A 16,227-nucleotide genomic window follows, 5' to 3' on the forward strand; every position below is an offset into this window, starting at 1 on the left:
AACTGGCTCCCGGCCGGGTGCGATGGCTCACGCCTATATTCCCAGCACTTTGGGAGACCAAAGCAGGCAGATCACTTGAGGTCAGGAGTTCGAGACCAGCCTGGCCAACGTGGTGAAACCTCGTCTCTACTAAATAATACAAAAATTAGGTCGGCCACAGTGGTTCACGCGTGTAATCCCAGCACTTTGGGAGGCCGAGACAGGCTGATCACCTGAGGTCAGGGGTTCGAGACTAGCCTGGCCAACGTGATGAAACCCTGTCTCTACTAAAATTACAAAAAGTAGCCAGGCGTGGTGGCACGCTCCTGTAATCCCAGCTACTCGGGAGGCTGAGGCAGGAGAATCGCTTGAACCTGGGTGGTAGAGGTTTCAGTGAGCCCAGATTGCAACACTGCACTCCAGCCTGGGCAACAGATCAATTTTTTGAGGGAACATCTCCAAAAACAAAAACAAAAACAAAACAGCTATGAAATCCTTAAAAAAAAAAAAAAAAACTGGCTCCTCCCCCAGGCTGCCGGCAGCGTCCTCAGTGGGGTGGCCTTGCCACAGCTCTCACACCATCTTAACATCCAGGGTTTGGGCCTGTGACAGGTTCTGGCGCTGGGCCTTGACCATGTGTAGGCGTCTCCCGTGCAGCGTGAACTGGGACCAGGTGAAGAGCTGCAGCAGAGCACAGGTGATGGGTACCAGCACCAGCAGGTAGAAGCAGCCCTGGCGGAGCATCGGGGCCTGTGCAGGGGCTGGGGCTGGGGGCTCTGGCCAAGGATGGGCACTCCCCACCGGGGTTATCAGGGACTGCTGGAAGAGGTCATGACCTAGGACAAGAGAGCACAGAAAGACTATGGTCAGCCCATTGCCCTCCAAGCCTTGGTGCCCTCCAAGTCCATGGTGTGACATCTCAGACACCACATGGACATGTGCAGACTACAACTCCTGAGTCCTTCCAATCCGCTCCTCTCCTACGCTTCCCATCTCAGTGACGGGCACCACCATCTACCCAATAACTCAGGCCTAAAACCTCAAAGTCCTCCTCAGTTCCCTGGTTCGTTTCACGCCATCACTCCCCCAACACTCAATCCTTCATCTCCCCCCAAGTCCAAAACGTATCCCACTTGCCACCACCCTGACCCAAGTCTCCATGGCCTCTGCCACAGTCTCCCAAAGATCTCCCTGCTGTCCCCATTCTGGCCTCCCTATGATCTGCTGTCCATACGGCAGCCAGAGTGAACTTTTTTTTTCTTTTTTTTTTTTTTGAGAGATGGAGTCTCGCTCTGTCTCCCAAGCTGGAGTGCAGTGGCACGATCTCTGCTCACTGCAACATCTGCCTCCCAGGTTCAAGCAATCCTCCTGCCTCCCAGGTTCAAGTGATCCTCCTGCCTCAGCTTCCCAAATAGCTGGGACTACAGGCATGCACCACACCCAGCTAATTTTTGTATTTTTTAGTAGAGACGGGGGTTTCACTATACGTTGACCAAACTGGTCTCAAACTCCTGACCTCAGGTGATCTCCCTCCCACCTCAGCCTCCCAAAGTGCTGGGATTACAGGTATGAGCCACCTCACCCAGCCCAGAGTGAATTTTGTTAAAAAGTCAAATCACACCACGTCACTTCCCTGTTTAAAACCCTCCCTGGCCAGGAGTGGTGACTCAAGCCTGTAATCTAAGCACTTTGGGAGACCGAGGTGGGTGGATCACCTGAGCTCAGGAGTTTGAGACCAGCCTGGGCAACCTGGCAAAACCCCATCTCTACATAAAATACAAAAAGTTAGCCGGCATGGTGGCATACGCCTGTGGTCCCAACTACTTGGGAGGCTGAGGTAGCAGGCTCACTTGAACCTGGGAGGTCGAGGCTGTAGTGAGCCAAGATTGTGCCACTGCACTCCAGCCTGGGTGACAGGGAGACCCTATCACAATCAATCAATCAATCAATCAATAACGCTCCCAACAGCTTGCTTCCAATACTGCCCTGGTCAACAAAGCCCTCTTCACTTTTCCAGCCACATCTCCTAATCACCCCTGACACCCTGGGCCTTTGCACCTGCTGTTACCTCTGCTTGCGATTCACTGAGACCTTTTCTAGACAAATCCTTGCCATTCAGCTCACATCCTGAGGGGCACCTTCTCAGAGAGCCCTTCCCTGATGACACTACATAGCTTCTGAGTCACGCCATCTCACATCACCCTAATTTCACTGTAACACTGTCACTGCCTGATAATATCTTATTTGGCTGTTTACTGCCAACCCCACCCCACACCTGACTAGAATACAAGCTCCGTGGTGGCAAAGACCTTGTCTATCTTATTCATGGTTAGCTCCCTGGCACCCAGAGCAGGGCCTGCAGAGAGGGGATTCCGTACATATTTGTTGAATGAATGAATAAATGAATGCACTAAGAAAGCATGGCGGAATCTGTGACCCAACGACTCTAGCCATGTTGGGGGGACGCCAGTTGCCACCTTCCCTCACTGGACCCAGAGCCCAGGCTTGCCAGTGTGCCAGGTAAGCTGTGCCCCCTGGAGCCTTAAGAGCCCTTGCCTGTCGCCATGCCCTCACCTGTGTAGAAACAGAGCAGCCAGGTGCCCAGCAGCGGGGCAAATGTCTGGCCTGGCTTGGTCACCAGGGCAACCATGCCAAAGAGGAGTGCCGAGGCTGCCTGCTTGCGGTGGTTCAGCACCAGGTCCTCATCTACCAGGTCGGTGACCACCAAGGTCAGCAGCTTACAGGTGCCCTCAGTGAAGACGCGGTTGCTGCGGTAGAGGGAAAGAGTAGGCAGGAATGAAGGCATGGGACGGAGGTGTTGGGGGGAGCATGGGCAGGGGCATACCTGGCAATGAAGAGGCACAGCAGGCTGAGGTGGTCCGGGCCAGCCAACAACATGAGCAGGCTAAGGCCCAGCTTGAGCAGAAAGAGTCCCCGCACCACCGCGTAGACACCCCAGCGCCGGCACAGGGACAGGAAGTAGAGGTTGTTGAGATGGGGAGCGACATAGGAGAGGCCTGGGGAGGGAGACGGGGCGCCACCTTGTCAAGGGCACTGCTGCAGTGCCAGTGAGTGCCACCAGCTTCACGGCCAACTGCATTCCTGTACACTAGCAATGCACTGGGCTCTGTGCTAAGAGCGTCACTGTCTTAGTTCATCCTTACAGCCCCTTAAGGTGAGTACTATTATCATCCCCACTTTACAGATGAGAAAGAGAGGCACAAAAAGATGAACTAACATACCCGAGGCTGCCCACCAGATGAGCACAGAGTCAAGACTCATACCCAGCCCATCAGATGATATTCCTCTGTGTTAACCAGTCACTGCACCCCCTCAGGGTGCCACCATCTCCAAGAGGACTGACACCAGCGCAGCCTCTGCCCCCCCCAACCCCCAGCACACCCTGCCCCCCATGCCCACTGTACCCGGCAGCGCTTGGTGTCTTAAAAAGATTGTCCTGGCTGGGTGCAGTGGCTCACACCTGTAATCCCAGTACTCTGGGAGGCCGAGGCAGGTGGATCACAGGGTCGGGAGATGGAGACCATCCTGACTAATACAGTGAAACCCCGTCTCTACTAAAAATAAAGTCTCTCTCCTTCCAGCCTGCATGAAGCACAGAAGGCCCCCACTCACCCAATAGGATGGAGCCCGTGGAAAGGGAGATATGGTCAGACAACAGATGCTCCAGGAAGAGAGGGAAGAAGTTGCTGTTGAAGTGGCAGTGGAAGACCTGCAACCCGACAGCGATGGTGAGGAGGCTTCCAGGTGGGAGGGGAGCTGACAAGGCCGGAAGTCAACAGGGGAGCACACATCTGCCAACCCCCCCACACCCCATCCTCAGAGCAGCAAGAGTAAGAGCAGGCCTTTTTCCCCATGTCCCTAAACACAGAACATGCCAGAACACAACCTAAAACCACATTCCTGGTGGTACCTAACTTTGCTAAAAAGTTAGAAGCCATGGCAAAATAGTATCTGAGCAATTAAAAGCTTTTTCTTTTTAATTGAAAACACATTAGGGAGGCTGGGCACGGGGGCTCACACTTGTAATCCTAGCACCTTAGCACTTTGGGAGGCCAAGGCAGGTGGATCACTTAAGGCCAGGAGTTTGAGACCAGCCTCGCCAACATGGCAAAACCCCATCTCTACAAAAAATACAAAAAATTAGTCGGGTGTTTTATTGCATGCCTGTAATCCCATCTACCCGGGAGGCTGAGGTGGGAGAATCATTTGAACCCAGATCACGCCACTATACTCCAGCCTGGGCCACAAAGTGAGAAGAAAAAAAAAAAAGAAAACACATCAGTGAAACAAATTTCATGACATGAAAACAGTTTATTTCTAAGTTCAGCTGGTTTATATACTACATGTTTTAGGTACAGCATTTGGCTCTTCTTTTTTTTAGAGATGGGGCTTTGCTCTGCCGCCCAGGCTGGAGTGCAGTGGTGCAATTATAACTCACTGCAGCCTCGAACTCCCCCAGGCTGGAGTGCAGTGGTGCCATTATAACTCACTGCAGCCTCGAACTCCCTCAGGCTGGAGTGCAGTGGTGCAATTATAACTCACTGCAGCCTCGAACTCCGGGCTCAAGCGGTCTTTCCACCTTGGCGTCCCAAAGTGCTGGGATTACAGGCGCGAGCCACTGCACCTGGCAGTGCTGGGTGTCTTAAAAAAATGGTTAAAGGGTCCCCAAAGGGGGCATCTCTGTCTCATATCCTCACTTTACAGGAGAGGACAGAGCTCCCCAGAGAGCCTGAGACCTGCCTAAGATCACACAGGGAGGGAAAAACTCAGAGGGCGCTAGAATCCAGGCCTCCTGACTACTCAACCTGCATTCCTGCCATCAAATTGCCCAGCAGACCTCCTGGGTGGCCCAGAACTCAGTTCCCAGCTCTTTTTTTTTTGAGAAGGAGTCTCACTCTGTTACCCAGGCTGGAGGGCAGTGGTGCCCTCTCAGCTCACTGCAACCTCCGCCTTCTGGGTTCAAGTGATTCTCCTGCCTCAGCCTCCCAAATAGCTGGAATTACACCATGCCCAGCTAATTTTTGTATTTTTATGGGGTTTCGCCATGTTAGCCAGGTTGGTCTCGAACTCCTGTCCTCAAGTGATCCACCTGCCTCAGCCTCCCAAACTGCTGGGACTACAGGCATAAGCCACTGTGCCTGGCCGAGTTCCCAGCTCTTGAAGAGTCTGTCCCCTTGAGTGAAGTCCAGGCCAGCTGTAGAGGTGCCTGGAGCTGCTCCCCCATACCTGCACCAGGTCCATGCTCACAAACCACAGGAAGTTCCGATGGCGTGCCAGCTGCCGGAGATATTGGCCCAAGGTGATGCTGTCTGCCTCCTCACTGCCCACAAGCAGCTCCTCTCCACACAGGCTGTGGGGCAGAAGGGAGTGGAGAACTGCCTGGGGCTGGCCAGAGTTATCCCCCAACACATCCCAGGGCAGCCCCCATAAGCCAAGGACACAGCACCAAAATCAGACTTAGAAGGTTGCTGGTGAGGACCTGAAGAACCAGGGCTGGCCACTCACCCGCAATCCACAGCCAGGCCTGAGCACCCTGGGTCCCTTCGGGCGGCCTCAACCCGCCGCCTCAGCAGCCGTGTGGCCCCCAGAAAGCCCAGCCCAGAGCTGACAGCCAGTGTCACACAGAAAGCGCGGAAGGAGGAGAAATCCTCCTTGTTCCAAAAGGCATAGGAGGCAAAGACAGAGAGGGAGCCGGCTGCGCTGAAGAGGGAGCAGTAGAAGTTGAGGTGGGTGCGGTCGTGGGCTGAGAGTGCCAGGTCGGCCAGCAAGGCGTGGTGGTGCAGGTCCACGAGCGTCAGGAAGCCATCATAGAGGCACAGGCACAGCAAGAACTGCAGGCCAGCTGGGGCCCAGGGCACCCAGAATGCCAGGAATGACAGCGCCAGCAGCGGCCCATGCCAGCCCAGGGCCCGCACCCGGGCCAGCACCACGGCTCTTGAGGAGAGCCCAGCGCCTGACCTGCTGGGGAAAGGAGGGTTGTTGGGAGATGCCCTGTAAGCCTTGGCAGGCCGAAGTTCCCCTTGCCCAGGCTCCGGGGGAGGGATGGAGGCCCAGGGTGTGGGACTCACAACAGGGTGGTCCCACTGTCCCCCAAGTCCCCAGTCTGCAATTTAGGAAGCACAACTCAGCAGTGGGTACACCATCCTCTGCCCCAATTTCCACCCCATTATTAGCCTGTTGGGCTGATGGCCAAAGGGTATGGGATGCCCACTTCTCAAGGTTGGGAGTGATGATGGGATCAAGAAGGGATGGGGCAAAGGAATCTTCTAGAAGCAGCAGAGGGTGTTTGCAGTCCACAGTCCAGAGGGGCCAGCCAAGCCAAGCCAGGGTAGATCTCTTTACCTGCCAAGCCAGGCAAGGGTGCGTCCAAGGCCACCACTCCAACCCAAACAGAGCACCCTAGACCCCAGGAAGGGAAGGGGCATGGGCAACACTGAAATAGTCTCCCCTTCCTTCTCCACCCCAAACACAGACAGTGGTCCTCCCTCCTGGGTAGCAGTAGGGTGGGACTGAACCAATTACGAGCTGTTCCCAATACACCAACCGGTGCTGGGAGCTGAGGAACTGCCGGTCACTGAGCCAGCCGAAGAGGGGGTCATTGAGGCTGTTCCAGAGGAGAAACACCGTCTGCAGGCAGAGGGGAGACAGGCAGGTGGGCTCTAGGCAGCCTCCTCTCCAGGGCTCCTCCCACCCCAACCTGCTCACCACCCCTCAAAGATGGCCCCAGCTTTCCTACCCGCAAACCTTTGCTCGTGTCAGTTCCTCTGCTAAAACCCACTCTGGCCAGGTGCGGTGGCTCACGCCTGTAATCCCAGCACTTCGGCAGGCCGAGGTGGATGGATCACCTGAGGTCAGGAGTTCGAGACCAGCCTGGCCAACATGGCGAAACCTCGTCTCTACTAAAAATACAAAAATTAGCTGGGCATGGTGGCAGGCGCTTGTAATCCCAGCTACTTGGGAGGTTGAGACAGGAGAATCACTTGAACCAGGAAGGCAGAGGTTGCAGTGAGCTGAGATTGCGCCACTGCACTCTAGCCTGTGCGACAAGAGTGATACTCCATCTCAAAAACAAAACAAAACAAAACAAAAAACCTACTCTGCCAGTCAAACCACTGCCCCCCTCAAACTCGCACCCATCCAGAGCCCAGCTGGTAAATGTATGCAGCTGATAAATTCATGTATGTGAACATATTATATATATGAATACACAGAACAGCAACTATGTAAGACAGTGGCCAGGAAAGCTGATCTAGTTCCCATCGAGGAGGAGTCATCAAGGCCTCCACAGCTTTTCTTGCTGAGTCTTGGTGAACAACCTGGACTGCCCATGCCTCTGACTGGGTGGGAGCTGGCGCCTGCAATCTACCCGGCAGCCTGGACAGCCTCTAGTCTCCACCCTACACCCTCCTCCATGTTGGCCACCCAGCGCTGGCCTTACCTCTCCGACCCAGAAGGCCATTTTGTTGATCTTGTACACTGATACAAAGGTGTCTACATAGTAGAGCAGGAAGACATTGTGCAGGATGGTGGTGAAGAGAGCCAGGGAGCCATAGACCGCAGCTGTGGGCAGACCCAGCAACCAGGCCTGGGGCCGATCCAGCCCCATGGCTGCAGCCCCAGCCTTAACCCCAGGAGCACCGGGGAGGGCTCATGGCCACCGGCAGTCTTGTCATCCTCGTCCCTGGGAAAGAAGGAACCAGTGAGGAACAGGGATCAATGCCAGCTCTGCTCTTAACCCCAGACCTCTGAATAATTTAAAAACTCATTTTCAACAGGAGAGTTTGTACTGACAACAGTGCTGGGAATTATGAATGAAGTACAACGGAAACAGTGCTGAGCTAGATACCACTAATCTGGGAGTGACTCGAGGAAACAGAGAGACTGTGGGAAGAGACGGCAGACACCCAGCGAGTGCTGAGCCAGGTCACGTGCCAGGGCTGAATGCTCAGTGTCTTCTTAGATCGCACTGTGTGACTTTAATGGTCTAGACGGGACAACCCTGAGCTTGGGCACACAATGCATTTACAGTAAAATGTCAGGCAGTTACCCAACCCAGGCCTTAGCCTCCTCTTCTCTAAAAGGTAAAAGGAGATTGTTATGCCTATTTTGCAAATCATAAGGATTAACTGATGTAACTCACAGAAAGCACTCACTGTTGGTATTGATACGGAAGATGGGAAGGGAAGTGCCGGAAACAGAAGGACGTAGTCCCTTTAAATGATACGGAAGTGGGGAAGGGAAGTGCTGGGTAGAGGAGGGCATGGTCCCTAGCTAGGGCTCCACCCCTGGGCCTGACCTAGGTGAGGACAGGCTTTTTTTTTTCCTGCCCAAATGTTGCATTTCCCAAGACCACCCTGGCCCACCACGCCCCCATCCGGTGCTTATAAAAACCCTGACACCCAGCCGGGTGCAGTGGCTCATGCCTGTAATCCCGGCACTTTGGGAGGCCAAGGTGGGCGGATCACCTGAGGTCAGGAGTTCAAGACCAGCCTGGCTAACACACCAGCCTGGCTAACACGGTGAAACCCCGTCTCTACTAAAAATACAAAAAATTAGCCGGGCGTGGTGGCACATGCCTGTAATCCCAGCTACTAGGGAGGCTGAGGCAGGAGAATTGCTTGAACCTGGGAGGCGAGCACTCTAGCCTCAGCACCAAGAGCGAAACTCAGTCTCAAAAAGAAATTTAAAAAAAAAAGAAAGAAGCACTCTAAGCCTGCAAGTCCCCACCACTACCCCCGTGGGCCACAGTGATCCTATCTTGTCCCAAGGCAGGAGGATGGCCTTTCCCTGAGGCCCTTGAGCCCCCTGAAGAAAATGCATTTCTTTTTTTCCTCAAAGCTTTATTCAGGTCTAACTGACAAACACTAAACTGCACAGTTTTCAAAGCATGCAGGCTGATAAGTTATACCATATGCATGTACCTGTGAAATCATCACCACAAACAAGATAATGAACACATCCATCACCCTACATTCCCTCGACACTGCTTTTCTGAGTAACATATGGAAAAAAGTCATACGGGGCTAGGCACAGTGGCTCACACTTGTAATCCCAGCACTTTGGGAGGCCAACGTGGGCAGATCACTTGAGGCCAGGAATTTGAGACCAGCCTGGCCAGCAGGGCAAAACCCCGTCTCTACTAAAAATACAAAAATTAGCCGGTGTGGTGGCAGACACCTGTAGTCCCAGCTACTCGGGAGCTGAGGCAGGAGAATTGTTTGAACCCTGGAGGTGGAGGTTACAGTGAGCCCAGATCGCACTCAAGCCTGGGTGACAGAGCGAAACTCTCCCTCAAAAATAAATAAATAAAAATAAAACTTTTAAAATGGTGAGCACTAAAGCTTTAGAGATTTATCACTATCCAACCTCTCAGCCCTTCTGTAAAATGGAGAGGCCCCACGCCCGCCACACAGGGATGAGGTGGCATTAAATGAGATGCCCTCTGAAGGTGCCTGGGGCTGTAAAGCATGATGTCCACCTCTGTTACCATCCTTAGCTGGGTCACTTACTCCAGTTCCTCCAGGGCTTTCAGAACTCTCCTGCCTTTGTCAAAAGGGAGTGAAGCCTCCCCATCCCTACCCAGATGCCCAGTGATCTGTCCTTGTTGCTGGTGAAGGTGAGCCCTGCACACAAGGTCCCCAGCCTCCCCCAGCCACCTCCCTGCACCCACACTGGGTAGAAGAAGGTTAATGAGATGGAACAGGTATGACTTTTGCCATCAGCAGGGCCTGGGTTCAAATCCCAACTGTACTTCCTACTAAGAGTGTAACCTCAGGCAATTCAACCCTTCTGGGCTGGAGTTTCCTCATCTATAAAATGGGGTAATAATGCCTATCCTTTTCTTTTTCTTTTTTTTTTTTGAGATGGAGTCTTGCTTTGTTGCCCACGCCAGAGTGCAGTGGTGCCATCTTGTCTCACTGCACGCTCCACCTCCTGGGTTCATGCCATTCTCCTGCCTCAGCCTCCCGAGTAGCTGGGACTACAGGTGCCCGCCACCACGCCCGGCTAATTTTTTGTATTTTTCTTAGAGATGGGGTTTCACCGTGTTAGCCGGGATGGTCTCGGTCTCCTGACCTGGTGATCCGCCCGCCTTGGCCTCAAAGTGCTGGGTTACAGGCGAGAGCCACCAGGCCTGGCCAGGGTTACTCTTTTGGGGGTTTATCTTCCAGATTCCACTCCTCCATCAGGAAACAGCCTTCCCCCACTTGCCCTCCCCACCCTCAATCCACCCAGCAGAGAACAGCAACCCCACCTCTCCCAGGGAAGAACAGCTTGGAGCCCACACCAGCCTTGCATAAGCTGGTGAGAAATCTTGTAACCTGCAACCAACTCCACCCACCTTCCTAGCACCTTCCAAGACCCATCCTCATGGTCCCAGCTGGTGGCCTTGAGCCAGTCACTCCCTCTCCCTGAGCCTCAGGCTCCTCGCCCACAAAGTGGGGATATTAATATCAACCTCTTAGATGGCTGGGGGCTGAAATGCAAAAGGAATATAAAGCCAAGTGCCTGCTACATGGAAGACCCTCAACACACAACAGCTATTTTTTTTTTTTTTTTAAGATGGAGTCTCGCTCTGTCGCCCAGGCTGGAGTGCAGTGGCGCAATCTCAGCTCACTGCAACCTCCGCCTCCCAGGTTCAAGCAATTCTCCTTCCTCAGTCTCCTGAGTAGCTGGGATTACAGGCGCCCACCACCACACCCGGCTAATTTTTTATTTTTTATTTTTTAATTTTTTTGTAGAGATGGAGTCTTCCTCTGTCGCCCAAGCTGGAGTGCAGTGGCACGATCTAGGCTCACTGCAACTTCCGCCTCCTGGGTTCAAGCCATGCTCCTGCCTCAGCCTCCTGAGTAGCGGGGATTACAGGCGCACATGACCACACTCGGCAAAATCTTTTTTTTTTTTTTTTTTCTTTTTTTGAGACAGAGTCTCACTCTATCACCCGGGCTGGAGTGCAGTGGCGCGATCTCGGCTCACTGCAAGCTCCACCTCCCGGGTTCACACCATTCTCCTGCCTCAGCCTCCCGAGTAGCAGGGACTTACAGGCGCCTGCCACCGCACCTGGCTTATTTTTTGTATTTTTAGTAGAGACAGGGTTTCACAGTGTTAGCCAGGATGGTCTCAATCTCCTGACCTCATGATTCATCTGCCTCGGCCTCCCAAAGTGTTGGGATTATAGGCGTGAGCCACTGCGCCCGGCCATAATTTTTTTTGTATATTTAGTAGAGATGGGGTTTCACCATATTGGTCAGGCTGGTTTAGAACTCCTGACCTCGTGATCCGCCCGCCTCGGCCTCCCAAAGTACTGGGATTACAGGCATGAGCCACCACGCCCAGTCTAATTTTTGTATTTTTTGTAGAGATGGGGTTTCACCATATTGGCCAGGCTGGTCTCGAACTCCTGACCTCAAGTGATCTGCCTGCCTCGGCCTCCCAAAGTGTCGGGATTACAGGTGTGAGCCACTACTGTGCCCGGCCCACAGTAGCCATTTTCTTTTTTCTTTCTTTTTTTTTTTGAGACAGAGTCTCCCTCCATTGCCCAGGCTGAAGTGCGGTGGCGCAATCTCAGCTCACTGCAACCTCTGCCTCCCAGGTTCAAGCAATTCTCCTGCTTCAGTCTCCTGAGCAGCTGGGATTACAGGCATGTGCCACCACGCCCAGCTAATTTTTGTATTTTTAGTAGAGACGGGGTTTCACCATGTTGATCATCAAGCTGGTCTTCAACTCATGACCTCGTGATCCGCCCGCCTCAGCCTCCCAAAGTGCTGGGATTACAGGCGTGAGCCACTGCACCTGGCCTACAGTAACCATTTTCTTTCCATTTCTCTGAAGTTTGGTTTCATGATATTTATTTATTTATTTTTATTTTTTATTTTTTTGAGACAGGGTCTCACTCTGTTGCCCAGGCTAGAGTACAGTGGTGGATTCTTGACTCACTGCAACCTCCGCCACCCAGGTTCAAGAAATTTTCCTGCCTCAGCCTCCCAAGTAGTTGGGATCACAGGCGTGCGCCACCATGCCTGACTAATTTTTGTATTTTTTGTACAGACAGGGTTTCGCCACGTTGGCCAGGCTGGTCTTGAACTCCTGACCTCAAGTGATCCTCCCGCCTTGGCTTCCTGAAGTGCTGGGGTTACAGGAGTGAGCCACCGTGTGGTTTCATGATCTTTAAAGATCAGTCACTAGGTGGAGCGTGGTGGCTTATGCCTATAATTTTAGCACTTTGGAAGGCCAAGGCAGAAGGATCACTTGGGGCCAGGAGTTAGAGACCGGCTGGGGCAACATCAATCAAAAATAAAAATCATTGACCTTTCTGCCAAATCCATGATTGAAATTGTCTTTCCAGCACCCAAACTTTATGCCTTTTGCCACGTGGAATATCCTAGTCCCTCTTGTCTGCCATCCATCAAATTCCTTTTTAAATGCCACCTCCACACTTTTTTTCATGCTGTTCCTGCCACCTAAGATACCCTAGGATAACTATATACTATTCCTCAGCCATACAGGGTATGCTTGGGTTTTACATCCATCATCAGACCCCCTACAGCTCTGTTACTATCTGCATTCACGCTTTGTCCATGAAGAAACCAAGGCTCTGAAGATTCAATAACAGGCCCAAGTCACAGAGCTAGTAGGTGCCGGAGTCAAGATTCAAAACAGGTTTTGACTAAAACAACAGCATTCTCACTTCATCATCCCCCCACACCCTGCCCCCATCTTATCAAATCCCGCTCATCCAGTGTCATGGCTTTCTCAAGCACACCCAATCAAGTGTTCTCTCCCAATTTCCCCTTTATCAGGCATCCAGATACCTCCCTTCCCCTCCTCCAGCCCACAGGCTTCTTAAAAGCAGGGCTGATGCCGGGCGTGGTGGCTCACGCCTGTAATCTCAGCACTTTGAGAGGCTGACACGGGTGGATCACGAGGTCAGGAGATCGAGACCATCCTGGCTAACATGGTGAAACCCTGTCTCTACTAAAAATACAAAAATTTGCCAGGCATGGTGGCGGGCGCCTATAGTCCCAGCTACTTGCAAGGCTGAGGCAGGAGAATGGCGTGACCCCAGGAGGCGGAGCTTGCAGTGAGCGAGATAGCGCCACTGCACTCCAGCCAGGACGACAGAAGGAGACTGTCTCTAAAAAAAATTAAAAATAAAAATAAAAAATAAAGCAGGCCTGGGTTAGTCCCACCCTTGATCCCTGCCCTTTGCCTGCACCAGGCTCCCTCAGCGTGCTCAGTCAATCCCTGCTGGGTCGACTGGCCCCGAAAAGGTCAGTATGAACATCCTCAGCCCTAGGCAACAGCAGCAGCAGTCATAGGAAAACTGTCATCCTCAGACCCCACTGTGCCCCTAGCTCTGTGTTCTGCTTAACTGTGGGAGTCAGAGAGAAGGGGCAGCCTGGGAAGCTTGATGTGCCTCTCTGAGTAAGATACTAAAGCAAGGCAACAGGTACAAAGAATAGTGATCATGACAGAGAAACATTTATTAAGCTTTCGCCGGGTGCACAGCGCTGTGCTAAGAGACACAGAAACAATCTGGGAAGAGAGCTCAGAGCAGCAAGGGAGAAAGGGGCCATATCATGAAAGGTTTTGTAAACCTTGTACAAGATTCTATGCTGAGGACAACAGGTGGGGCGCTGGGAGTGGGGAAGTGACAGGATCAGATCTGTTTGGAAGGAGCCCTCTGGCAGGCATCAAAACTCTTCTCCTTCACCCTGTCAGGCCCCTGGGAGGTAAAGACTGGAAAGGGATGGAAGCAGCAGCATCTCCCTGATTTCTGAATCAACCTATGGTGGGTGGGGGAGGCTGATGAATTTAGTGGAGGGAACCAAGAATGCCGAACTGGGCCCCTGGAGTGAGGGGCATCAGACTGTACAAGAGGTATTAGTGCAGAGGGAAAAGCTACAAATAGGCATAATTCGGAGTCAGGAGCCCTGGGTAAGGTGTGAACATTATCTTTAACTTACTATCTTAGTCTATTCCTACATCTGTGAAGCAGTGAAAACAATTCCATTCTCTGCCTGTCCTCAGAAATACCAAATGAACAAATGAGCATTAAAGGTATAATATGTGCCCTTTTGTCAACAGGCAGCTGACCTCTGAATTGTCTGCTGTGTTTCCTGTTTCACTATCGGGGTCATGTCTTCCTGCCCAGTCTCCCCACAGCAGGGTCTAGCACCAGGGTTGGGGGGTGGGGGGCCCATCCTCCTCCTCCGGCTGGAAATGAGTTTTCAACTTGTTGAGATGGGGACCTTCTCCCTCCCCCTCCCCCACAGGTCCTTGAAGAAGCGACAGCTTCACCTCAGGACCACCCACCCCTCCCAAGCTACTGAGAAGTTTGGGATCAGCCCAGGAGCTCTTCACTCAATAGCTGGTGCTGAAACACGTGTAGGGCTGCTCTCCACCCCCTGCACATTAAAATCACCTGAGGAGCTGTGCAATAATACCGAGGCCCAGGCCTCACCCAGCGCAGTTAAATCGGAATCTCTCAGGGCGGGCCCAGCATCGGTGTTTTTTTTAAGCTCCCCAAGTGCCACTAGGGTTAAATGCCTTTATGCTAATAGAACGGATCCCAGCCTGACCAGTGCATCCCTCGATCCCAGACCGCCAGGGAGCTATCTGACCCACTGCATCCCTTTCCTCCAGACCCCCGGAGAGCCCTTCTGCGAGGATTCCACCCTTGCCCCCTTGAAGCCCGCTTCTTCCTCCCGGACCACAGAACTCTTCCAATCCACAATATGATCACCCCAAAGACCCCCGCAGATAGCCCCCATGACTCCCAGAGCGCAAAGCATTCCCCTCCCCCTCGGGCCTGTAGTTTGTGCCAGATCGGCCCCAGCCCAGCCCGCTCCCGCCCGCGAGCCCCGGCCTCTGGCCAGCTTCTCACCGCAATCGTAGCCGGCGAAGCCTAATCCTACGGCTGGCGGGAGCCAGGTGCAAGCCAGTGCGCCTGCGCGCGCTTCTAGGGCTTCCCCAGCCTCTCCCTCCGCCCCCGCCCAGCGATTGGCTCCGCGCGGCCCCGGGACCGCAGCTCCGGCAGGTGACCGCACCTGAAGCTGCCGCCGCCATGTTTGTCACGGGCGCTTGCCCTTAGCGATCAAAAGGAGATACTAGCAAATAGGGTCAGGTTGCCTGGATTCTTGACCGGCTCAACCCCTCTCCTTTACCTCCACGATAGCTTAATGTAATTTCAGTGCAAACCAACACGTTTTTTTCTAAGCGCTCACCTTCCTTCCCTCCTTGCCTAGTACTTGTTGGGAGAACAAAGAGAGTTCAGCATCTCCATGGAGTCTTGTGGTCTGAGCGGATGCACAGCTGCAGCCGACTTGGAGGTGGCAGCTCCTTCATGAGCCCTTCAAGGGTGGAAAGGTCCAGGTTGAGCTGTGGGCACCAGGGCTCTAGCCACAGGAGCCAGACCTGAAGGTGGGGAACAGCACCAGGGCCTGAATGAGCAACGACGCAGCCCAACCTCCTTGTATTAATAATGGTAATATAACATAAAAAGTACTGAGTGCTTGCTATGTGCCCTGTACTACATTCAGAACAACACGTGCATTCTCTTGTTGAGTCCTCACATCATTCCCAGGAGGTAGGCGCTTTTATCCCCATTTTATACGTGAGGAAACTGCGGTTCAGAGAGATTCAATGACATGCAAACAGCAAGGGCCCAGTCGAGGTGGAACTCAGCTATCCTGACTCCACATGGGAGTCTTTCCTCTTCCCATACCTGCACAATTCCTCAAAATCAAGTTTTGTTTTGCTCAATGTAGGCTGTGGAGGATGTTTTATGTCTTCTCCCAACTGGCCTGTAAGCCTGGATAGGTTTTTGGGCAAACAAACAGCACACATTCCAGCTCTGCCTGGTTCCACTACCTTGGGACACAGGGCAAAGAGCCTATGGCCTTTGGCTTCTGGGGGACCTGGAACTCATCCCCTAGCTCCACCACTTCCTTGCTAAGGGACTCCTTTATTGCTATTATTATTATTATTATTATTATTATTATTATTATTTGAAACAGGGTCTTGCTCTGTTGCTCAGGCTAGAGTGCAGTGGTGGCGTGATCTCAGCTTACTGCAACCTCCACCTCCCTGGCTCAGATGATCCTCTCACCTCAGCCTCCCAAGTTGCTGGGACCACCAGCTCACTCCACCATGCCTGGCTAATTTCTAAAATTATCTGTAGAGACGGAGTCTCACTATGTTACCCAGGGTGGTCTTGAATTCCTGGAC

General features: G+C 52.9%; 1 protein-coding gene across 3 annotated transcripts; it reads right to left on the reverse strand.

Moving 5' to 3' along the window:
* Nucleotides 1-305: 305 nt before the first annotated feature.
* On the reverse strand, nucleotides 306-15,986 carry MFSD13A (major facilitator superfamily domain containing 13A). Of its 3 annotated transcripts, none has more exons than XM_009215259.4 (9): nucleotides 15,225-15,986; nucleotides 7,439-7,681; nucleotides 6,545-6,627; nucleotides 5,506-5,961; nucleotides 5,227-5,350; nucleotides 3,613-3,709; nucleotides 2,825-2,996; nucleotides 2,554-2,747; nucleotides 306-815 (listed from the first exon to the last, which is right to left on the reverse strand). In XM_009215259.4, the coding sequence occupies exons 2-9, from the start codon at nucleotides 7,604-7,606 to the stop codon at nucleotides 553-555; spliced, it is 1,557 nt and encodes a 518-aa protein (XP_009213523.1). In that variant the 5' UTR covers nucleotides 7,607-7,681; nucleotides 15,225-15,986; the 3' UTR covers nucleotides 306-552. The 3 variants fall into 3 exon arrangements, with proteins under 3 accessions (XP_009213523.1, XP_009213524.1, XP_009213522.1); XM_009215260.2 differs by lacking the exon at nucleotides 15,225-15,986 and adding an exon at nucleotides 14,885-14,999 and having other exon boundaries at nucleotides 5,506-5,958; XM_009215258.2 differs by lacking the exon at nucleotides 15,225-15,986 and adding an exon at nucleotides 14,885-14,999.
* Between the last annotated feature and the right edge of the window lie 241 nt (nucleotides 15,987-16,227).

This window comes from Papio anubis, chromosome 11, assembly GCF_008728515.1.
Source record: "Papio anubis isolate 15944 chromosome 11, Panubis1.0, whole genome shotgun sequence".
Taxonomy (NCBI): Eukaryota; Metazoa; Chordata; class Mammalia; order Primates; family Cercopithecidae; genus Papio; species Papio anubis.